Source organism: Numenius arquata, chromosome 6 (genome assembly GCF_964106895.1).
Source record: "Numenius arquata chromosome 6, bNumArq3.hap1.1, whole genome shotgun sequence".
In the NCBI taxonomy this organism is placed as follows: Eukaryota; Metazoa; Chordata; class Aves; order Charadriiformes; family Scolopacidae; genus Numenius; species Numenius arquata.
In genome coordinates this window covers 57288023-57311490 of record NC_133581.1, presented here as the reverse complement: position 1 = coordinate 57311490, position 23468 = coordinate 57288023, and the positions used below count along the sequence as shown (strand labels likewise).

At 42.8% G+C, this 23468-nt stretch overlaps 2 protein-coding genes across 2 annotated transcripts in view; both read left to right on the top strand.

Moving 5' to 3' along the window:
• ENTPD5 (ectonucleoside triphosphate diphosphohydrolase 5 (inactive)) overlaps positions 1 to 663 on the top strand; it is a 9554-nt gene extending 8891 nt beyond the window's left edge. Inside the window, exon 8 of the mRNA XM_074149579.1 lies at positions 408 to 663. Within this exon, the coding sequence (XP_074005680.1) occupies positions 408 to 663 (256 nt within the window). The remainder of the gene's footprint in view (positions 1 to 407) is intronic.
• Positions 664 to 3146: 2483 nt separating this feature from the next.
• On the top strand, positions 3147 to 23402 carry FBXO33 (F-box protein 33). The gene is made up of 5 exons (XM_074148995.1): positions 3147 to 3260; positions 4034 to 4551; positions 11157 to 11267; positions 16813 to 17498; positions 20983 to 23402. Exons 1-5 carry the CDS (start codon positions 3147 to 3149, stop codon positions 21252 to 21254), a joined length of 1701 nt encoding a protein of 566 aa, XP_074005096.1. The 3' UTR covers positions 21255 to 23402.
• Positions 23403 to 23468: the final 66 nt, after the last annotated feature.

The window sequence follows — 23468 nt, the reverse complement described above, 5'->3', positions numbered from 1 at the left end:
GGCGGAGGGCCGAGGTCCGGCTGGGTCCGCGCCCCTCCCCCACACCGGACAGGTGCGGCGCCCCTCCCCCACGGCGGGGTCGGTCCGTCGCCGCGAGGGGCGGCCCCCGGTGGCGGTGGAGGCCCAGGCCGCCCGCTCCCCGGCCCGCTCGGCTCCCGTGCCCCGCAGAGGGCGGCGAGTCCTGGAGGAGCACCCCGGCCCCCTCCTCCCCCCCCACCCGCCCGCCTTACCGGCATCTCCGCCGCCCGGATGTGACGGAGCACCCAACCGGAAATACCAGTGCCGGGGACGGGGGGGGAGTGTCGGTCCTCCAGCTCTATGGTGAGCGCTGTAAGGAGCGCCGCTTCCGCTTCCCCCCCCCCCCCCCCCCCCCCGCATCGGGCTTAACGGGTGTCGGTGCCCGGCAGCGCCGCCGCCCCTGGGGCCTCCCACTGCTCCCCCGGCGGCCCGACCGGGGGCAGCGCCGGTGCACGGCCCGGGCCCCGCCGTTCCGAGGAGCCAGCCCGAGGCCTAACCTCCCGCCAGCCCCGGGAGCGGGGTTCCTGCCGCCTCCCTCAGCCCCGAAAGCCGGAGCAGCGGCAGCTCGGTGCTGGGGTGTTTCCCCGGCTCCACCGGGATCGTTACCGGGGCTGCAGTGTTGAGCTGCAGCCCGATTCCCCTTAAAATAACCTTGTGGTCCGGAGAACGTTTTACAGGTGGAGATTATGCAGGAAGCTTACGGTCAAGTTCGACGTTTTAACTGCCGAACTCCTCTTTTCTGCATCAGAAGCCAGCGCAGAGGACACGTTACGTCAGTCTGTTACGGCTCGGGTGGAAACTCCGGTTCCCCACCAGTGCTCGGCTTCCGTTTCTGCTTTGGGCTGACTCGGGGTGTCTGTTCTGGCAGACAGAGAACTCTTGACTTCACAACAGCTCATTAACGGCACACACCGAGTTAGTAATTCCAGAAACGTTCGTGTCTTATCGATGTAGCCAAAAATCAAGAAGGGACTGAGTAACTGAGAAAGCTCGTACTTTGTTTTTTGCTCGTCAGCCTTATCTCGTATCTGCCGATTTGCGGGACAGAGCTCCTGAAGCAGCTGGGGAGGTGGCAGCCTCTGGTCTTGACATCACTGCTGAACCTGGTGACCTTCAGGTCCAGTGAACATTAACTTGGTTATAGCTAGTGCTTTGAAGCCATGTGTGATTCCCAACTCTCGTGCCAAAATGGGACTTCTGGAGCAATAGAATAGACTTCTGCTGAGCAATAAGAATCCTGATGTTATGGAAGTAACCCAACCAGAGCTGTCGGGGCTGGCAAAACCAGGTTCCCCCGGGCTGCCTGGGCACATGTCCTGTTCTGATCCACGGTGAACTGTGCCATAACCTGTGGCTGCTTCCTGGGAAATGACTGTCACCTCCTGCCTGTGAATTGCTTTGGAATGGTTTCGTCTTTTCAGTCCCTCTAATACGTGCAGTATGGCATGGCTCCTCTGCCTTTCACCCATTTGAAAAAAAAATTGATTTGCATCTTAAAGATTCACGGTTACCCTCCTCGATTTTAAATGTTTAGCCAATGGCTTCATGGAGAGTTATGCACTGGAGTTTTACTGACAGCCTAGTGCTTCAGCAAAAAGATGGCTGACCAGCTACTTGCTGGAGCCAGCCAGTATGTCCCTAAAATCTGCAAGCCAGTTAGATGCACGTCTTTTTCTGAGGTATTATCCCATCAACTTGCAGTCACTGCATTAAAACTAACAAAAGCCTGCACCGTGAAATCAGCTCTCAGTCAAGCTGGAGCACATTTTTGAAGTCCAAGGCAGGGAAAACTGTGATTCAATGCCCAGAATTGGCAGCCTCAGAGATTTGGTTGCCTCGGTGCCGCACTGGCCGTGCAGATAGATTGAACTGGGGAACCTCACCAAGTCTGGCATTTATCATGTTGGACCACTTGGCCATAGCTGTAATGACCTGAAGCTTTAGACAGGCGGTTATTCACTCGAGGCTACAAAACTGAAGGTAATAGCTCCCAAGATTGAGTTTTTTAACACAACCCTGATAAGCTGGAGCTGAGTAAGTGACCGTGCAATGGTCACAGTAAAAGTGTTTATTATCACAGGGATGATCCCAACATGCCACATTTGCTGATCAAATACAATCCAACAAAGGCAACAAGAGACACAGAACTACTAACTTCATAAACCATTTTTTCTTGATGGCACTTCAGTAATCCCAGGGCACTGAATTGTAAAGTTACATTAAGATATTTAGTAATCTCAGAAGTCCTTTGACTCGTCATCAACCCAACAACATGAAATTGTTGAGTAGGTATTAAAATACAGCGACGTGCAGGTGCGTAAGTTCCTTTCATTTGCATCCTCCTAGGCCAGATGAGTTTGGCTGCATCAGAGCTTGCATCTTGACTGCCTGGGGAATTTTGGTCTAATCTGATAGGGGAATCTGCACTGGGAGTAGCACAGCTCCTACCCGAGTTGTTTATGCAGGTGCAAATCACTGGCGCAGGTGTGTGAAGCAGCACTAGTCCCTGATGGGAAGAATTGTCCGTCTGGGAATTTCCTACAGTCTCAGTTTCTCAATAACATCTGCCCCTCTGGGATCCTTCTCTCTAATCAAGGAGAAACAGAAGACTCAGTCACATTTCCCCCATGACCAGACTCAAGAAAAGAGAAACGATACCAGTTTTTCACCCCTGCTGTGAGACAGAGAAAATGGCTAGTCATGGAGTAAAGGGAAAGTGGTGTTTTATATTTGGTTGTTGATAAATCTGTTTATAATGGGACTCTATTCTGAATGCAAAGAGGAGCCTACACTTTATTTCTCTTAGCACATCTTTTGTTCTTTCATGTGTACATTTCTGTACACTCAAATACCACCTTGTTATACAAACTCGTGCATTATTCTGAGATGCTGCAGTACTCGATTTTATTTCAGTAAGGTTTTTAAAACTGTAAAACTTACATGTACAAGTGCAATTAACTTCGCTTTGGCATTCAGCCTTGGCAGCATCAGTAGGTAACAGATTTTTAAATTCTCCCCGAAGCCTGTGTGCACACACCTTCCCACACCTACAGCTGATGCTGGCGCGGGTACTACAAAGCAGATGAGTTTAAAGAAACTGAAGGAACTAAGATTAGGAGCCTTTCCTCATGTATCCCCTCAGGCTGGCAGCCAGTCCTGTCACACGTCGGACTCTCCGCCGCGCTTCGCCTTTCCTGCCTCGTCAGCGCCTTTCCCGCAGCGGCAGCTGGAAGGCTGCTGAGGTAATTTCGCCGGCTGGGAGCCGGACGGGCGGGCAGATACGGGCCTCCACGCCGCCGCCCGACACCCTTTACACGTTTCCCTCAACACAAGGCCCAGCGCTCCCACAGCCGCCGGCGGCGGCCGCCCCGGCTGCGGAGCCTCGCCGCCCTCCCAGGCCTCCCGCCGCGCTGCCTGAGGGCGGAGGAGCCGTTGGGGGGCCCGCGCTGCCGGGCCGGCCCCTCAAGGCGCCCAGACGCTCTCGCCGCGGCTCGGCCGCGGAGCTGCGGGTCCCGCTGCGGGGCTGGAGCGGCTCTGCACGCTGCCCCGTCGCCAGGGGTCGGGGTCCGCTGCGGGACGGGGCGGCGGCCCCCGGCTGCCGGCAGGGAAGGGTTAACGGCCACCCTGCCCTGCAGGAGGCCGTTGGGCTGGTCCCGCCTCCCATTCGATCGGTGGCACGTTCCATTCTCCCCCGGCGGGGTAGTTCTTCCTCCCTCCGCCGCGGCAGGAACAGCGTGTTCAGCCGCTTCTCACCCCCACTCCTCTGGGCTGCGTGGTAGAACCCACGCGGCGCCGCGCGGGCGGAGGGGTCCGGCCCACCTCTCTCTCCCCCTCCCCGCCGCGCTGGGCGGTGGTAGGGCCCGCTCCGCCCCTCGTCGTACCCCCGTCCCCCCGTCCCGTCCCCCCCTCCCCCCCCCCCCGGCCGCGGCGCGGGTGGTGCGTCCCGGCGGCAGCCGCGTCCCGGCCGGCGCCCGCCCCCTCCGCCTTGTCATTGATGTTGTTGTTTTTGTCGCAGGAGCCGGAGGCGAGGCCGGGGCCGCCGCCGCCTGTGGCCGCCGCAGCAGCGGGGCTCGGGCCGGCGCCAGGCATGTCGGTGTGCGGGGAGGCGGTGGGCGCCGGCTCCCTGCCCAGCGAACTGGTGGTTCATATCTTCTCCTTCCTGGCGGGCCCCGACCGGCTGCGGGCCTCGGCCGCCTGCTCGCACTGGCGGGAGTGCCTCTTCTACCCGGCCCTCTGGCCGCGCCTCCGCCTCAGCCTCCGCGTCTCGCCGGCCGAGCGCCCGCGCCTCGAGTTCCTCATGCGCAAGTGCGGCTGGTTCGTCCGTGAGCTCCGCGTACAGTTCGCCGCCGACAACTACCCCAGCGGCGGCGGTGGAGGGGGGGTGGCGGCGGCGGCGGGCGAGGTGGGGGCCGCGGCGGTGGTGGCGGCGGGCGACGGGGAGGCGCCGCCGCCGCTGTGCCCGCGCTGGCTCGACCTGCTGAGGACCTACCTGGAGCTGGTGCTGTGCGTCCTGAGCAGCGTCCGAAACAACAGGTACCGACCCCGGGCCGGGGGAGGGGGGGAGGTAGGGCCCGGCGGGAGGCTGAGGGGAGGCGGCGGGGGCAGGCCCGCCGGGCGCTGGTGGAGGGGGCAGGCCGAGCGGCTGGAAACTACCTTAAATTCTTACCATATTTCGGCGTTTGATGGAGAATATAACAGCAGGCGAGAGCCTCGTCTGTATGCGATGGTAGAAACTTCGCCCCCCTTTGGAAAGAAGGGGTCTGGGGGGGGGGGGGGGGGGGGGATGGAGCTGCAGCAGAGCGAGCCGGGAGCGGGATGTGGTGCCCAACAAAGCACCTTTCTCGCTTTAAAACGGCGGCGTTGCTGCTCTCAGGCTTTGGACCCCTTATGCGTGACTGCAAAATAATTAACGTCACGAGAAACTCGTGGTGCGGGGTGGTGGTGTTTGTGAAGTTACAGCAGTGGTGTTTTTCTGGAGGGAGAGAGGGACGGAGCACAGCCCCAGTAAAATACTTTCACCTCTCCAGCTATGAGGGGTTTTGCTGTTGAAAAGCTGAGTTTTCGTGTTACCTGCTAAGGTGAGATCTGACTCAGTTTTGACTAGGATGAAGTTTTTATGCTTTTTTTTCTTTTTTTTTATTGAAAAAAAAAAAAAACCAAAACACTTGAGACGTAAATGATCAAATTGAATTTAAACAACAGGAATCTTTCTCCGTGGTTTGGATTAAAGATGTGTTTAGATGCTTTTAAGATGTTTTAAGATGCATTTTCACGGACTTACTTTAGCAGGTTAGATGCTTAATTTCCTCCGGTTGGAGTTCTTTAAAATGAAAGTGCTCGTGTTCTCTTTACCATGTGTGGGTGTGATCAAGATAAATTATTTAAAAAAAGATAATAATCAGATATCCCAATATATGGCCTCTAGTCAGTATCCAGGACAGGAAAACGAAGATCTTACGGTTAGGTTATGATGCGTTTGGAAAGCCATGTAGATTTCAGGATATGAAACGGTTAATATTATTTCTCCTCTGTGTGCATATAGCTTCACCTATCCAAAAAAAGAAAAAAGCTGCAAGTATTTCAGGGTATCCTTAGGATGAATTAAACCTTGCTGTTGGCCTTTGGAAAGCTGTCTGCAACTGAATCAAGGTCTGGTCACCGCCCCTCTTTGGTTCCAGAGGGATTAGAGAGTAGTTTGAGGCCTTCTTTGCTGCTTTATTTTGAACTGTAGCAAGAGAACTTTAAATGTAATTCCTCGTTGGTTCGAGATGAATGCAAATGTGGTGTGTGAGGTCTCACTTTCAGTTCCTCTGCTCTCTTGTGCCCAGCAGGTACTTCCTGTGGCGCAACTGCGATGGTCGAGAGTTACAAACTTTACTGCTGAAAATGGTGGTCCCAGCTCACCTTTGTCCTAATTTATTTCTTGCCCTGTGAATCCTCGGTGTGCATATCGTGATTGTCTCTCTTGATTGGCCTTCTCTTGCCTTTAAAGGAGCTTTCACTTAATTGTTGAATCTTTGGGAAATCCAGCTAATGTCATAAGAGGAAAAAAATGTTGAAGCTATGCTGGGGATTATCTGATCAGAGGCAAATATCACTACATGGACTTGGAATTTTAAAATAAATAGTATTTGCAGGAGATGTTGCCTGGGGGTTTTGTAGAAAAGAAACTAGAATGCTATGTGGTTTTTTTTCTCTGTTTCACTAAAATACGAGGCTGTGAAAATTGAATGCCTTGTGAGAAGGCTTTTGGTATACTTTTTCTTTTAAAAAAGATTAATGTCCATGGCCTTATGTGAAACTTGTACAAGGACATTTGCTTCCTAAAGTTCTTTTTACAGATTCTGTGTGCACAGCGTGGCTCAGGACTGCAGTAAAATACTGTAGAGATGTAGTTGTTTCTCCAGTACCTGTTCTCTGGTAGATGAGTATCGTTTTGGTGGTAGGCCAGAGGTGTGAAAAGTTACCAGCTTTGATAGGATTTTGCATTAGTATACTTTCTTGCTGCCTTCAAATGATTTTCATGCTGCTCTTTTGTTTTGAAATGAATAATGTGTTACTGGGAATCCCAGGGTACTTGGTTATTACAGCAGGCTTTTTTTTTTTTTTTTTTTCTGAGCATTTAAAAAACTGGGGGGAGGGGGGATTTACACTTAACGCTTGACCTTTTATTCTGATTTACTTTGTCAACAGAATCTTTCTTTCCCTTGAAACAATGAGGTTTTTAGTTTATTTTGATGTGTCTTTTTTTTTTCTTGCAAGGTAAATACCGATAACTGATTAGTTTCCACATAGAACCTTGGTTTTGAGCTCTTTTGGTTTTGGGGGTTTTTTTTAGCTCTTTTTTTTTTTTTTTTTTCTTGAGTCAAAAGTCGACTTTTGACATTGAAAAGAGGTAGGAAGGAGCATCAACTTATGCCAAATCGCTGATTAGTTCTCTGTGACCACATGTCTAAACCTGAGGCATTGTCACCTGCCTGATGCTTATTTTTGTCTAAGCAATGACCGCAGTCGAGTCACTTTATTTCTCTGCTTCTGTTTATTCATCTGTAATTCAAAGATAATTAATAATTTCTTCATGGGGTTTGCCGTGTATCATTGTACATGGGATAGCTATTGTAATTTCCAAAATAATGGGAACAGCAGCAGTTGTAACTTCTCCCGTGGCTGAATCACCGTAAGTACATTCCTTTTGGAATTAAGTTTAAAACAGGGTGGTTCTTTCATAACTCCTGTCAGCCCTTATGATAGTTTTTTGGCAGGGAAGTTCTTTGAACTTCCATCTTGTACTTCAGAGCTGGGTAGGAGGAGATATACTTTTATGAAATGGTATGCTGTTTCTTAACTGTGTGATCTTGTTGTAGGCTTTTAAATCTATTATTAAACAATACAGTAACAACCTCCCTCCTTGCAGGAAAAAAAAACAACAAACCCAAAAACTTTAGGTGGCTCTAGAATTCCTATAGGATTTACAATACCACAGGACGTAAGAAAAGTAGTGACTAAAAGTAATGCTATTTCTAGATGCTCTCTTGGGTAGAGGAGAATGATGTGTACTTTGCTAACAAAAATGTTTTCTGTGCAACATAAAATTGCCAATTTCTAAGCCAATCTGCATGTTAAGTCTCCAGAAAAATATTTCTGAGCGACCTTTGCTAATACTGATGGAATTAAGGAAATAACTACTTGTCTGCAACTTGGTTTAAAAACAACTGATAATATTCTGACAAGTCTTACTGCTGACAGCCAATTATCATCCAAAAAGGTACGTTCTGGGTCTGCCTCATCTTTGAGGTAGAGCTCAAGTTGCCATAAGCTTTGTTTTGTGGGTGGCAGCATATTACTCCCAAAATACTGCTTTAATAGTGCTAGAACCATGATGAGCTCTAAAAATCTATATTTAATTAAAAGGTACGAAAATAGCATTTATAGTGATCTGTAACTTTTCCATGAGCTGTTATGTTTATGACAGTAAATGAAGCAAAATAAAGAAGTATATTGTTGTTTAAACAGTTGATGTTCTGCTTCCTATTAAAAAAAGAAAAGGTAAGGGGTGGGTGGGCATAATGTTCTGTAACAATATCAGGGGGGACAAGTTGTTTCTTGATGGTGATTAAGAGAACCTAATCTGCGCCTTCTCAAATTGATCTTTCAAAACAGTTCTCGAAGGCAGGTGGGAGGGCGACAAACTTTCTGTGAGTCATTTCAGTGCATGCAGCAGCTAATAACCGACTGCTGATCATTCAGGAGGAAAATTCTGTGTTCTTTTATGTAACTCTGAAATCCCAAGGTATGGCCTCTCCTCTGGCTGCTGATAAAGGAAGATAGGAAGGTAGTGATTTCTGCCTCACCTCCCCTTCCTCTGCAGTACCTTATTTTGTGTGACTTGTGTCATCTTTGCTGTGGAAACAAAAATGCAGATTATAGTAAAACTGTGGTATCTTGGTGAAGTACGGTATCTATCTTGGAGCTGCCAAAAACTGGTGAATCGCTCAAAACAGTAGACTGCATCTGTATTTGAGGTTTTCTAATGACTCTTTTCTATTGGTTTGAGCAGGCAGCTGAAACTGGCAAAAACTAGTATAATAATACAATATGTGCCTTACCACTTTGTTCGTGTTGAATGTAAGCAAGACCGTTCTGTTCTTTTTTCACTGTGTGTTCAAAAAGACTGACCAAAACTGAAGATGGAGCCTAGTAAGAAGCTTATTAGTTTTGGTAGGCTTTTTGAGTTATTGGAAAATAAATGGTTTAGAAAACCCCCCAAAAAACATGTTTTCCCCCAGCTGTGTGTATGGGTAATATGTAGGATTCGGATGCCATTGTAACTTTTAGCAAAATTTGACAATTGACTTCCAAATAATTTTATTTAAATAGCAATCACTTTACTAACTCTCAGAAATAAAGGTGAGACGAGCTGAATGCCATAGAGATTATACAACACTGCAAATAGTAGCAAAAATCTAATATTGTGTTTAACCGTGATCAGATTTGTTGATGGTAATAGCTGAGCTGTGAATGGAAAAATAATTGGATCTTTTCATTGCTTAGGTTTTGAGGTGGAGAATTTTTCTGTGCATCTCTGAAGCGCATTAAATGGCAGTCATACACGTAGTAAAAACGTGTGGGATACTAGTAAATGGCGTTTCATGTGTCCTGTAGTTCAGTGGCTCTAAAATTAATACCTGCCTACAGCAGGATTCACTGGGGGTATGAGTAGCACAAAACAAGACCTCTGTGTGATGTGAATATGCAGGTGATTCAAAATTGTTCTGAAGGTTGCATTTTGTCTCAGCTCTCAGAATTAAGTCACTGAGATCAGAAGATAAAAGCTTAATTATAGTACTGGCTGTGAACGCTGCCTTTCACACCAGGTGGAGGCTTCTGCTGCTTTCTCTGTCATACCAGACTATCTTTTACAGCTTTTGAGGAAAGAAGAGCCCAAAATACTCTCAGTGGTGCCAGTGTCTTCAGATTTCCCTGCCAAGCTTATTCTTCAGTATGATCTGGCATTGCCTCAGTCAAACTTACAGAATATTGAGCGTGTGGTCAGGGCTCAGTTTATATTAATGTATGGTCAGTACAGTAGTCCTGTATTGGAAAACTAAATATTAAATGGTTAGAATTTCTGAAACAGTTGTAAAATCTTGGTATTTTGCTGCAGTACTTGTCTGACTCCATATGAAGCTCGTGGATCTTGCTATTAACTTCACCTATAGAAGAACAGTAGCAGGGGCAACAGTGGATAATTTCAGGAAACTAGTGTATGGTTATTGAATACAGGAACTTCAAAACAGGTAAATTACGAGTTATATTAGATACCAGTTACAGACTGCAATTCATATTTACTTAAAAAAAAAAATCAAGTAGCCAAGTTTTACTTTTTTTTTTTAATTTTTCCTCTCCTCTTGGTAGAGTATCAGCTCATACTGTGGAGGTTGTGAACTGGCACCAGAGCTTCCTCATGCTTTGAGCACTGTAATTGTATTGCATTTTCCTCAAAGCTGATCTAAAATATTAGCATATGATTTGTAAGACAGCAGAAATAAGGATTTATGTAACTCACTTAATTGTCAGCTACATGTTAATTGGCATGTACTGTTTAAGGTGAATTTAACCCATTTGTGATGGAACTGGAGTTTCTGCCACGTTAATTACCAAGTGCAGACTAGTCCTTGCACGTTAGGAGTAAGTCTAATTTACAGCATGTATAAATAAAAAAATCTTGACCTGAAACTTAGTCAGTTAAAAAACCTAAAATCTTAAAAGTGAATGCCATGCAGCTACTCTGAAACTGCAGTTATTTTCTTATCTCTCAATTAATTTTTTTTTAGGAATAGGAAAGATGCAGGTCAAGAGAAATGAACTGTAGTAGGGAAAGGAAAACTGTCTAGCACACTGAGTCCTGTCCAGTATAAACTTGGAGGTGGTTCTTTCACTTCTTTTTAGGCATCCCTTCTAAAAATTAAAATTAAAATTATATGTTGTGGTGGACCACTAATGCTTTTCTACTCTTCTAGTTGCTGATGGGAAGTATTAGAACAGCTTCTCCTACTTTGGTATCACAGAAATTAGACACTGATTAGGGTGTGGGGAGCTTTCACTTTTCCTGTCTGAGGCTTGTGTTACTTCGATTGATGCAGGTTTGGGCTCCCATTTGTAACCCAGCTGTAATAAGCAAGTGCTCAGGCATGGTTGTTTGCAGTTGCGTTCAACTTGGGCGTCGAATGTTAAAATGAATAGGTATTTGATGTTTTCATCTGCAACACTTAAATCCTTGGAACATGTGTGTTAAAAGTGCATTGAAAGCACTGCTGTAAGTTGTTTTGGTTTTTTTTGTTGTTTTTTTTTTTAATGGCGCTGGCTTGCTGAAAATACTCCTGTGGTGACTGAAAATTGGCATTTGCTTTTACAGCTGGATTCAGCAGTTTGTATAGTCCTCTTCCCCTTTAGACTTCAGTCTTGGTTTTTTGTAGTTCCATATGTGCCTGAATTCCAGGACAGTAGGATGTTTTCCAAAACAGACTACATGTTCCATATAGTAAGGTGTTCTTATTGCCTGTTTGTCTTATTCAGAATGATTCCTCACAGTGTTTTAATTTTGTGTACAGATTCCTTTTTGTTTTGTCGTTTCATAGGAACCTCCAGAAGTTAAGTCTCTTTGGGGATATAAGCATTCTGCAGCAACATGGAAGTATATCAAATACATACCTCGGCAAGGTTGACCCTGATGGCAAGAAGATTAAGCAGTAAGTTATGTTTGTAAATTATCAAATATGTTAAAATAATAAAAACAGATAACAGAACACAAATTTTAATGCCTGAAATACATGACTAAGAAAGTTTTCAGTTTTTTAATAGGATGAGATTCTAACTTCTTAAATTGAGTTGATTTCTGTTCCTAATACTTACATGAAGTAGTCTGTTTCTGTGTGGTTTTGTTTTTTTTTTTCTCATTCTCAGCAGGGTGAGAATCCTTTCTTTCCTCTTTTCATTGTGTTCTAGAAACAATATTATGTTAGTGGAACAAAAGGGGAGGGGGGATGGAGGGTTGGTACCAGCACCTCTACTATTGCTGTACATGAAAAAATTAGAAAAGGAAGTAATCTATTGTATTTCACAGGAATTTCACATATTTCACATGTAGCAAGTAAACTTGAAAGAGAACATACACACAAACAACTTATTTCAAGTTGCATCTCAAAACTAGGTTATGTATTTGCAGAATTCTTGGAAGATCATAGCTCACAACATGCTTGTTTAGTTCAGAGGTGTATTTTAGCTTGCTGTAATTACATTACGGTACCATCCTTGAATGCGTATAATAAGAATAGCTAATTCTTCTTTGGAAAAAAAATAAATACAGTGTAAAAAGCTACTGGCTTCTGGAATAAATTATCACAGAGGGAGTGATGCTAAGTTAACTATTTTAGCAGTATTGCTAAAACTTCCTACATAGATAAAAACTGAATACCATCATTTAAATTTGTGTCAGTTTAAACATATTTCTCCCAGTAGCTTGGGAGTGGAATAAGTACAGCCACTCTAGATCTTTACTATTATTTTTTAGAGTGGTTTTAGAAATAGCGTAGGTATATTATCAGATCAATGTATATATGTGAACACAACCATGGAACTAAATGCTTGGTCCTGACTTAAATTTGCCAAACATTGCAAATGCAGTTGTGTGTCACATACTGTGTACTTAGCATCCATTATGCTTAGAATGCAGAACTTAGAGCAATTTGGGATTCTATTTAACATATCTACTGTAGTGCTGTATGCAGGAAAAAGGCTGATTCAGTAAAACTCCTTTTTTTCATATCCTTTGTTGTGAAAACATAAATATATAATCAAATCTTTGCCAAGGGACTTGAAGAGAGCCACCTAAGCAGATGTTTACTCAGCTGAGTACATAGTTAAGGATTTCTTCAGACAAATAACAAAAATAAGTATGAACATTTTAGAGCCATAAACCATTCAAAACTCATCTAATTTGAAGTTAGTCTTTTAGGTATTGTCCTTTGCACGTCTCAGAATGAGCAAATAAATGCTACCTCTTTTTTGTTTGTTTGCTTTTGTTGTTTTGTTGTTTTTTGTTTTTTCTAGAATAAAACAATGTATTTGGGACCTGCTAGTCCCCTTCTAAATTAAGGGAAAGCTGGCAGTGTTTTATTTAGTGTTCTCAAATTCATCAGCACTAGCAGTAGCACTAGCGCTTCGTGGCTCTTTATTTTTGTCTTTTGCACATGGGGTTTGCATCAGTTAAGTTGCAAAACTTGGATACAACTAAATAGCACTGAAAGACATTGAGCAACCTTTGGAGACAGCGTTATTGGTAGTTGAGGATTTTTGGAACCGGTATGGTGATAACCCTACTGGCTGTTTCAGGAACTTCCTGGAATTAAAGCAGTCAGGGAAGAAAATGTAACACTTCCTTAAGTCTGTAACATCAAACTGGGTGTAACAGACCCTGGGTGAGATCTTGGGTAGCACAGAACTGCTAGGATGCTCCCCAAGGTTAGGACTAAGGGTTGTGCTGAGGGAGGGGAGGCTTTGGGTTGTGTTGTCAAAAATGTACTTCTGCAGTGATCAGCATGGGCTTGTAATGTTTGTTCTTTTTCTGTATGGCATATGTGTCCCTGGTTACTTTCTAAAATTCTCTTTACAATTTAGTTCATTACTGTTGGGAAATCCAGTGTAAACAGTGTATTTGTCTTGAGTTGGACAAAGGGTAGTTGTTTAAAATTTTGGCTTTCTGAAATCTGCTTCCTGTGATTGATCCCTCTGGTTCAGATAGTTTGGTTTCCAAAAGAACCAGTTTAACCTCTGTTATTAAACAAAACATTTTGATAGTCTTTAATTAAACAAATGGGCTCCACATGGACCTTAGTAATATGCTTATTTTCTGTCCAGGGCCATTGATATGCTTGTACTGGTCAGGACTGGTTTGGGGGCTTAAACACTAAGTCGGCCTGCCTAGTCAGGCTTTGGTCTGTCCTCTGGCTGAAAGCATCATTTGGGGCATTAATTGTGAAAGTAATTGATTTTGAGGTTTTTTTTTATTTTTTTAAATAATTTGCTCCAGTATGATCATTTGTAGGTTTCAGGTTGATGGTGAACATCCCATAATTGCTGCTTACAGGAAGCAGAGTGGACTGATGAAGTACACTCGTTGAGGCACCGCTAGGTTGTGTTGCTTTCTTGCATGTGCTGAGCTCTGCTTGTATTTTTTGCTGTACTTATTAAACCGCACTTAAACTTCAGCTTTGTAAGCGAGCTTTAAGATAACCATGTGTAACTTAGGATAAACGTTGTGCTACACGCTAGGCAGTTGAAGTAAAAGTTAATGTGGTAATAAAGTAGGTGTTAATTCCCAAGAATTGACTTAATGTGTCTAAGTTACTAGAACGCAGTTCAAACTATTTTTGCAAACTCCAGTTAGATGCAGTCTGTTTATGAAAAATAGGCTGTATGTAAGAATTTGCAGGGGAGGAGAAAGCCTCATTGGGGTGTTTGAAAAATTTATTTGAAGTATGTTAAACCTAATGGCAGGTGGCTTAATTTTGTGCTTCCTGTCTGGCCTTACATAAATCCAGTATTAAAAACAATCAAAAAATGGTCACTGTTAAATATTCTCTATTGACATGTTTGATGTTTTTCTATAAAACTGGCAAAGAACTGGGGGAAGGTGGCTGGAAAGTTTTCTTAGGGCCTGTGGCCAAGACCATAGACCATCAGCGCAAATCTAAATACTTGTATAAATACTTTGGTGCTTGCACTAAAAAGTTGATGTGTAGATAGCACTGAGTCACAATCTCTCTTTTTAAGAGTTATTTAATGTGATTCCCACAGGGGAGGGAACCCACCCTACAGCTGCAGAGTTCTGTATTGTATTTTTTTCATTAAGTTGTGCTAGTACTAGGACAGTGCTCTTCTAAGCTTAGAGGTTTAAGTCGTATCAGAAGCACGATTTAAACCGATTTTTAGTGCAGAGAGGTATATAGATGGTAGTATTCTACTGAGCATCTCAAAATTGATTTGTCGTCTTTTCAATTGTTCTGTAAAATATTAAAAGTGCTCCTTGGACCATTACAAAATAAATTATACCATTGCTGCAACCATTACAGCACCTTTTGTAGATGTGTATGGGGAGAGGGGAGAGCCTTTGCTCATTGGAAGAAATTAGAGAGGTTCCTGTGGTAAAACTTCTTTGGGGGATTGTCAGAGAATCTGACTTCAGTTTAACCATTGGTAGAAATAATTATGAAACAGACATTGCCGTGATCAAATAGGGTCCATCTGAACTGTAAAAGAATTTAAGAATAAAATAGCAAAACTACACTATCTGTGACTCTTGACTTGTTTAAAACTGTGTTTAATTTGTGTTGCGGTTGCCAGTTTAAAAGAAAAAGTCTTCAAATCTGGCTAGAATTGAAATCTTTAAAACTAGTGACTGTACTAGGAAAAAGCCTGGGAATTATTCTGAGGTGTATAATAGATAACTACAATAACCACACCAGCTTTTCCATTTACAAAGAGAAGTCAGGCCTTGCAAACCCAGTACGTTCTCAGCAGAAGGAAGAAAGGTCGTGCAGGCAAGGGAGAGGATGAATAAGGATTTGCAGAGAGAGAGGATGAATAAGGATTGATCTTTTAACTTTCTTACAACAGAAGGATTATGGGGCATCAAAGGTAGTAGGTGACATGTTCAGAGCAAGCGAGAAGAGGAGGGAATCGCACTGCAGAGTTCTTTATTATTGGATGTTACAGTTGCTAAATCTTACTTGGATCAAAGAGGAGCCTGGATAAATTTGTAGAAGTGAGGTCCCTGAGGGTTACTAAGTACGGAAAGGCACCTCTGACTCAGGAGGTCTGAGTTAGAATTTTTTGGAAACTGAGGAGATACTTGAGAAAGATCCCTATATACTTTCCATTTTTTTATTGCAGTTCTCAAGCTGTTAGTGTTTCTCTGCTGTCAGTCAGAATACTAGGCTAAATAAGCCTTTAATTTTGTCTGGATGTGATCTTGATTAAAGATACATGGATGAGAATAATAACTTTATAACATTGTTTTGCTTAGATGTGTAAAGTAGACAGATATTCATAACAACAGACAAAAAGTATTTTGTGCAAAACACCACGTGATTTTGGGGCGCAAAGACTTCTGCTAATTTTGTTCTGGAGGTGTTTACATTTTATTTCTTCATGTTTCATGGACCTGCCGTAGCCTGGCTCAATTGCTTCCCTTAAATGCTGATCTTTCTTTCTGGCTGACCAGGGTTTGAGATCAAACTCTCATCGACATGTGTCCTAGAATGTATATGCTCAAAGAACACTTGTCATTTGGGCAAGAGGATTGTTTTGGGCCTCAGCAGCTGTGGGATGAAGACTGGAAAAATAGTTATTCGGAGAAAGTTTGTAGGCTTTGACTGTACTATTTGAATTTAGTATTCAAAATCATATCTTAATATATTTTGTTCCCTTCCTGAATTAAATATCTAACCTGAAGAACATCCCTTCCTTAAAAAAAATAAAGGGGTAGGAGAGGTGGGATGCGTCTGAATAAGTGCATGATAGTCATGCAGCACAATAAATGGCATGAGGATTCTGGCAGTGATAAACTGAGATTGAAATGTTACCAAGGCCATGTTGTTTTGATAAAACCTGAACCTGTTAACACTTGAAAATCCAGTTAGCTGTACATTCAGAATTATTTAAAGGCTCATCGTACGTGTTTGTTCTTTACCACTTAATAAGCAAAGTCAAGCAAGTAGTTTCAGATCATTCTAACTTATGCTCAAAGCCAAGTTTCTGCAACCTTTCATTGAAAATGACTTTTTTGTTCCATATTGAATTTGCGGTTCTGGAGAGTTTAGCAAATATGAAACGCTGTTTTTAAAAACAAGAGCTGTGTTTTAAAAGCATTACGGGTTTTCTTATTTGCATAACCTTAAAATGTATGTGGGAGGGTGTTAAATACGTGCTGAGAAATACATGAAATGAAGGTTCATAGTGTGCCACTGCTTTTTGAAAGACAAAGTACATAATTTTTCTCAAGATAGTTTACAGTTTTAACCTTTTAAGTGCAGTGAAGGTTAAATTGCTGTGGGAGGTCTGCAGTCGGGTTCTAAAATTCGTAGTTAACAAGAACCATAATAATAGCACCTTCCTGCAGAATAAGGCCTTAACCGAAAGAAGAATAATAATTCTCAAATAAAAAAATAGAATGCTATGCAATTGTAAGACTAAACCATGTTTAATAGGATCATTGTCTGTTTTGTTTTCTTGCAGGATACAACAGCTGTTTGAAGAGATATTAGGCAATAGCAGGCAATTGAAATGGCTGTCCTGTGGGTTTATGCTGCAAATAGTAACTCCCACATCATTGTCCTCCTTATCAAACCCCATAGCCAACACCATGGAACATCTGAGCTTACTGGACAACCACATCCCTGGTAATACCACTCTTATCACTGCGGTTGAATTGGAGCGCTTTGTGAATCTGCGTTCGCTCGCTCTGGATTTCTGTGATTTTACAGCCGAAATGGCAAGAGTCCTGGCTGACAGCAACCATGTGCCTTTGCATCGACTGTCTCTCCTGGTCCATAGTGTTTCCATAATGCACAAGTCATTGGACAGCATGCCAGAAGATGAGAATTGGAAGGCGCTGACTCGCAACAGCACTAATCTTCGGGTCTATATAATGGCTTTTGATGTCAAGAGTGATGATATGTTAAGGATTCTTAAGCCCAGTATCCCCCTAGAGAGGATTCACTTTGACAGCTACATCACTTGTGTTTCAGGGGCTGTTGTTGACCTCATAACCAGGCAGTATGACAAGTTCCTCACTCATTTTATACTAATGAATGATGTGATAGATATGTCTGGCTTCCCAGATCTTAGCGACAACCGGAATGAAGATCCACTTGTCTTACTAGCCTGGAGGTGCACAAGACTCTCTCTCCTGGCTGTTCATGGTAGGTAATACGTTGCACGGGCATAGTATGTGACTTTGAAATGCTTGCAAGGCTTCAGCCTTTCTAATTGTAATGTGTTTTCAGTAGCTTGCTGTTCAAGAGTCTGCTGCACGGTTGCTATACATGGTGTTAAACCTTATACTGGTATTTTTGTGCTTGAAAATGTGAAGGTGTTTATTGTGTATGAGTTCTAAACATACTTGTAGCTTACTAACTTCTGTTGAGAAGTCACATAGGATTTAATTAGATTGCTCACAGAAATGAGGATAACTAGGAATTGAGCATTCCAGGAGGCTTATCCTGAAAGTGGTCTGCACTGTGCAAGTTCCACCAAGTGGTTGGTTGTGTGAACACTGAACACATTTGCTGTTTTACTGTGAGCTCATGTGCTGGCAAGATTAGATTGTGCTTCCTGTTTGTAAATAACATGGATTAAGTGCCCCAAGGCTGAGGGGAGGAAGTCTGTTACCAGTTTGGCAAGACTTTGCCAGCAGATGAAGGCTGAACAATACAGTGTGGAGGATGTTGCCTCACTGAGTACATTGGTTTCGCCAGTAATGCCACAGCTAGGTTTTGCCCACATATTTATTTGTGATATAACTGTAAAGAAAAAAACTAAATGTGCGTTTTATTCAGCTCTGTCATCAGTACAGTGCTAGCTAGAGGTTACAGTTGTTTGGCAAAATTTGAAGCACCTGAAACTTAAATAATGCAGAGTAGTTCTGTCTGTGCTGGAATCAGCTTACCGAGACCAAGTTTGCCGCAGCATGAAGGAGTTAAGTGATGACTCTCTGTTGTGTCCCATAAGAAGGAATGTGTTTCCTCAGACTGCTGGGGGGAGTAAATCTCCAGTCGTTCAGCACAAACAGGAGACACCTTCAGCAGTGAAGGTTGTGCATTCAGATTTCCATTGGCTGAAGTCAGAAGGTCCTGCTGTATTTGCTAGAAAAAGTTTTTCCACTGTCTTCTACTAAAAAATCTTTGAGGCTTACCAAATAATGGTTTTTGGCTCTACTTGTTGTATTCTTCATGACACAATCAAGCTTCCTTCAGGGAAAAAGTGGTGGTTTTGTTCAAGGTGCCATAATTCTCTTTATATGTAACTGCTCAGGTTTCTTCTCCTGTCTCCTGAAGTGGTTACTCTTCAGTTTCCAGTAGTTCTCTGGTGGGTTTTTTTTGTTGTTGTTGTTGTCGTCCCTCTTTTGCTATTAGTTTACTCTGAAAAAGGCTTGGATTTACATATAGTTTTGGTTGCCACTTGTCACTGACCAAGAGGGGAAGGGAAAAACATACCCTGAGGACACTCCTTTCCTCGGAGGCCTCAAGATTCTCTTCTGTCTTTTGTGGGAAGTCATGTCATCTTTCCACCAAGGTAGCATCTTCAGGAGCGGAGGAAAGATGGTTGAAGCACCTTAAATACATTCTTGCAGAATGAAGGAAGGATGCGAAGAGTGTGTAGCCATTTGGGATGGGATGGGGACAGCAGGATAGTCAGAGTAGTGTGATCTGGCACTGGGAATGAAAAGCGTAGCCCATATATGGGGGCTGAAGCCGTTCTGTGGTGGTTTGTTTGTTTTTTTTTTTTCTCCCCCTGTTCCTTGAAAGAAGGATACTTCATGTGGATTTTCAAGACTTTGTGTTGTAAACGTACTGTGTTACCTGTGAGAGTCTCAGCTTTTTTTTCTGTCCATGAGTAAAACTAAATTTGAAGTTTTTGCTAGCAAGGGAAAACAAATAATGCTGCTGCCTGTGGCGAATGTGTTGTTCAGTGGTACTTGTGGTGAAGCGATCATTCGCTGTTACCTCCTGAATACTTCAGCTGGGCAGAGGAGGCTTTTTGGCTGGTGGAAAGTTACTGAGAAACTTCAGGCAAAAACTCTTGAAAGGAGAGTTAATTTAAAATGAGATGAAGTTGAGAATAAGATGGTTGTTCCAGAGAACAGAGGATCTGACTGTGGAAAGTTGTAGCAAAAGCCATATACCCAGACCACAAGGATGGTACAGGGGGCTTAACCGCAGTTGTTGTTCCCTTTATTCTTGCACTTTCTGGCAAGATTTTCTTTGATAAGTTCCTTTATGATCAAGGTAACTGGAAGGTGTTGTGAGCTCCTTCACATCCTGAGAGGGGAGTGTCATTGTACAGGTGGAATTTTCCATTGTGTTTGATGTCCTGGAGCCTTATTGACAGCTTCATCTTCTGTGGACAGAACATCTGTCCACTCTGTCTCCTGTGCTGGAGGTGAAGTATCAGCAGATGAAAATTGTGAGAATTCATGCATTCCTAATGGTTAATATACCGGAAATGAGCCATACAGATGTGTGCAGGCTTCGTTGTTGAAAACCTACCCTGAGTAACATAATTAGAGGAAACCTTAGAGTCAAACAGTAGAAAAAAAGTAAAAGAAAGCAGAATGAAAAATTCTCCTTACTTTATTACTTTGACATCTTTATTCTTTAGCTGTCTTATTTTGATACGTTACGATGTAGAGCATGCTAAGTGCATTGTTGAAGACCAAACCACAGTTAGTTTTTATTTCTCAGCAGCTTTACTTGCCCAGTTCAAATACTGTGCAGACTGCAGCTTTACTTGAAATCTAAGTGGGCATCTCACCAAGAGGCTTAGCACCTGTGGGAGTGATGATGGAGGCAGAAATGAGCCTTCCCTTTTGCAATGGAAGGCCTGACTTGGCAGAGCTCCCAAAAAGGGAAGTTCCCAGATCATCTGTGGTTTGCAGCTGAATAAGGAGGAGCTCAGCATTTGCCTTAGCCAGGGTACAGAAAGCTGACAGGTAACTGGGGAGTAGGTGTTTTTAAAGAGGGATGCCAATATGCACTAATGGGAAGGGAGGGAAGCTTTGTAATTATGTTTAATCTCAGACAGAATAACAAGATGCATGTAAATTTTTTTAATACTTTTTTTTTTATTGGTGTGACCTATTTCCTGGAGAGGCTTCTGGTTTGTGTGCGTTGGGGTTTTTTTGTTTGTTTTCTTTGTTTTGTTTTCTTTTGGGTTTTTTTTCCCCTACCTCTAATGCAATAAAAGCAAACCAGTTTTTTTTCTAGCACAAGCAGAGTTTTCAAACAGTCCTTTTATACATTCACTTAAAATAGTTGATTACTCACTTTTTTCATTCTATTTATTTATACTACAAAGTAGATCATAGGAAGTTTGAAATTATAGATGTGATTTAACTTGGAGTAAAGAAGTCCACTTTTCTACAAATGGTGAAAAAATTAGATCTAGAAAAGTTTGGTCAAATGACCTGAAATATTTTTGATACTTCCTTAATCAGAATATAAAATGGGTCTTTGTGACTTGCAACAACAACAAAATGTTGTGGGGGATTCTGCCAGATGGAAGATGACAAAATAGGTTGGGAAGAATGTCGAGATGATCTGGTATTAAGTACTTCAGTAAAAAAAATAAATAAAAATACCTTGTAGCAAAATGACAGAGAAACTTTCTCTTTTTTTCCCCTCTTAGGTTACACAGTTTGGGCTCATAATCTCATAGCAATTGCTCGTCTTCGTGGCTCTGACCTGAAAGTTCTGGAAGTCACAGAAGAAAGCATTGATTTCGACCAAGGAGAACTGGCTGATCAGGATGTGGATCCAGTTCACAATCTCATTGAGCAGGTGTCTCTCGGGTTGGGTCGGCCTTGGCACGCGGTCATGGACATAGAGCTGCTCAGTGTCTTCACTGAGCCAACCCGTCACTTCTACAGAGAGATGCAAAGCTTCAGTGAAGGCATTTAGCTCCTTATTTACAATTCCTGTGGTTACATATGCAAGTAGGGTCCTATTATGTTTTTTTTCAGTAGCGTGAATTAACCCCTTTTGTGCTGTGTTTAATCAGTATTAGCTATATAGAATTATATATGTGTATTCTACTTCTTGATCAAAGAACGTAGTCGGGTATTGGTTTAGAAGCTGAAAGTGGCAGTGTTTAGGGTTTTCACGGTTAATGGACTTGTCTACCAAACCTTACAGAGATGCAGCCGAAGGCTGTCTGAGGTTGCCGGCTAACTTTACTTTTATTGAGTAACTGCATTATTGAATTATTTTACTATTATATCGGAGTTCTGTGCTCAGGATCCAACTCTTTTTAATACCCATATCCATAGCCCAGTGGACTTCTGTGCTGTCATTGTGTGCTTAATCTGGTAGCACGCTACTTAATAGGCTTAAAGGAAGAGAAGTCTCTCCGGGGCTGTTTGCTGTAAGACTCTCACCTTGCTTTATTTCACGTGCACATTCTGAAGCATGACTGAACGCCCGGTCTCAGCTTTTCTTAGCTGTTAAGCAGCAGTGGGAAGCACCGGCTTTTCAGGTACCTGCACTTACAGATTCACTCCATAAGCTGTAGTCTTTCGGGTTCCTTGCAAACTCTTCCTCGTTTATTCTCGTGTTCTGTCATCTTCCTTAAAAGTTAGCTTTGGGCCAAAGTTTAAAAGGAAAAAAACAAAAAAACAACCCAAGAACGTGCACTCCGATGAGGTTAAAACATAACAGTGAAGACTTCAATACAAAGGTATACACCTGCAAACAAACATTAGTCGTGAAATCCCTAGCAACCGAGTCACTGGATTTTCTCTGTCAGCGCCTGTGTCAGCTGCCAAAGAATAGATTAAAAACGAAGAAGTGCCCACATGCTGGCAGGGGCAGGCCAACTTCTGGCCAGCCAGATACTGCTAGATTGTAATATATAAGGTCGAATTTCGACCTGTGGTACACAGCTGTGCTGTGGCTCAGTCAGCAACCTCAGAACTCTTAACAAACATGCACCTGTTTCACTGTGAATAGTGAATGTAAAGGAAGGAAAGGAAACAAATACAAAGCTTGTTCTATCACAGGTATGAGCTGCTATGATGCATGAAGAACATTCCATGAAGTATGTTTTAAAATCTTGTTATATCTGAGAGGCTTTAAAAGCCGATTTAACTGTTTCAGGGCAACCGCGGTACAGACGTGGTCTCTGTGAGACTTCCACCTGACCCCAGTTTTAAGTGGTACGAATGTTGTGCATTTAATGTTTAAAGGACAGTCTGCAATAATAAAGTAAGTGGCCAACGTGGGTGCCCAGCAGTGCTGAGACCTGGCTGCTATATTGTAAGCTTTGGAAAACACAATTTATGCAACAGATGTCCAGATATGATTCTATTTATGGAAAAAGTTTATATGTGTTTTACAAATGGTTTTACCATCTTATATTAAAATGACCTTTTGACAGGTGTGCGCTGTTTTGTCTCCAGTGAGCACATACCATGCGGATTTTATATGTACATCAGTAGAGTGAATCCACTGGCACAGTGTGTGTATATGCCAGATGTGGTGAGAATTTATCTTATAAATGTGATCAGATAAAAAAACAAAAAACTCCTGACAGAAAATGTAAGGAAACCAGCTGAATGTTTGAATTGATGACTGATGTTGTATGGTTTATGTTAAATGTATATTCTTTTAATCAATGAATAAAGCATTAAAAATTGATCGCTGTATAAAATATTTTATTGTATCAGCATGAAGATTTCTAGAATTAAAACGCAACATCGTTCATAAGCTGTGTATAACTGGTAGCTCCCGTTGTGTTTAGGTCAACAAAAGAGTCTAAAATAAGTCGTACAGTAATTAATTTTTTTTTTTTTTAATTTGGCTGAATTTTGTCGACACTTTGGGGAGAAGGGGTGGAGGATGGGGAAAGATGCTTTGCTAAAGATCGGACTATCAGGCCAGTTAACACAAACAGTATATCATGATGTGACTTATTAGACTGATGCAGTAAACTGTGGATTGTAGACTATAGAAGACTATTTTTGAGAAATTCCTGCATCCGTTGCAATTGCTTAAATCAAAATCTAATGTGCTCAAGAAAAAAAAAAAAATAATAAAAATGTGTAGTACTTCTTTGGTGTCCCACTATTAAATAGATTCTGAATACCTGCAATGCTTCGGTTTGACGTTTTATCCGTG

Coding starts and splice junctions, on each gene's coding strand:
- FBXO33 (XM_074148995.1), top strand. CDS start 3,147: ATGTATCCCCTCAGGCTGGCAGCCAGTCCTGTCACACGTCGGACTCTC. Junction 3,261..4,033: donor GCAGCTGGAAGGCTGCTGAG/GTAATTTCGCCG, acceptor TTTTTGTCGCAG/GAGCCGGAGGCGAGGCCGGG. Junction 11,268..16,812: donor GATGGCAAGAAGATTAAGCA/GTAAGTTATGTT, acceptor GTTTTCTTGCAG/GATACAACAGCTGTTTGAAG.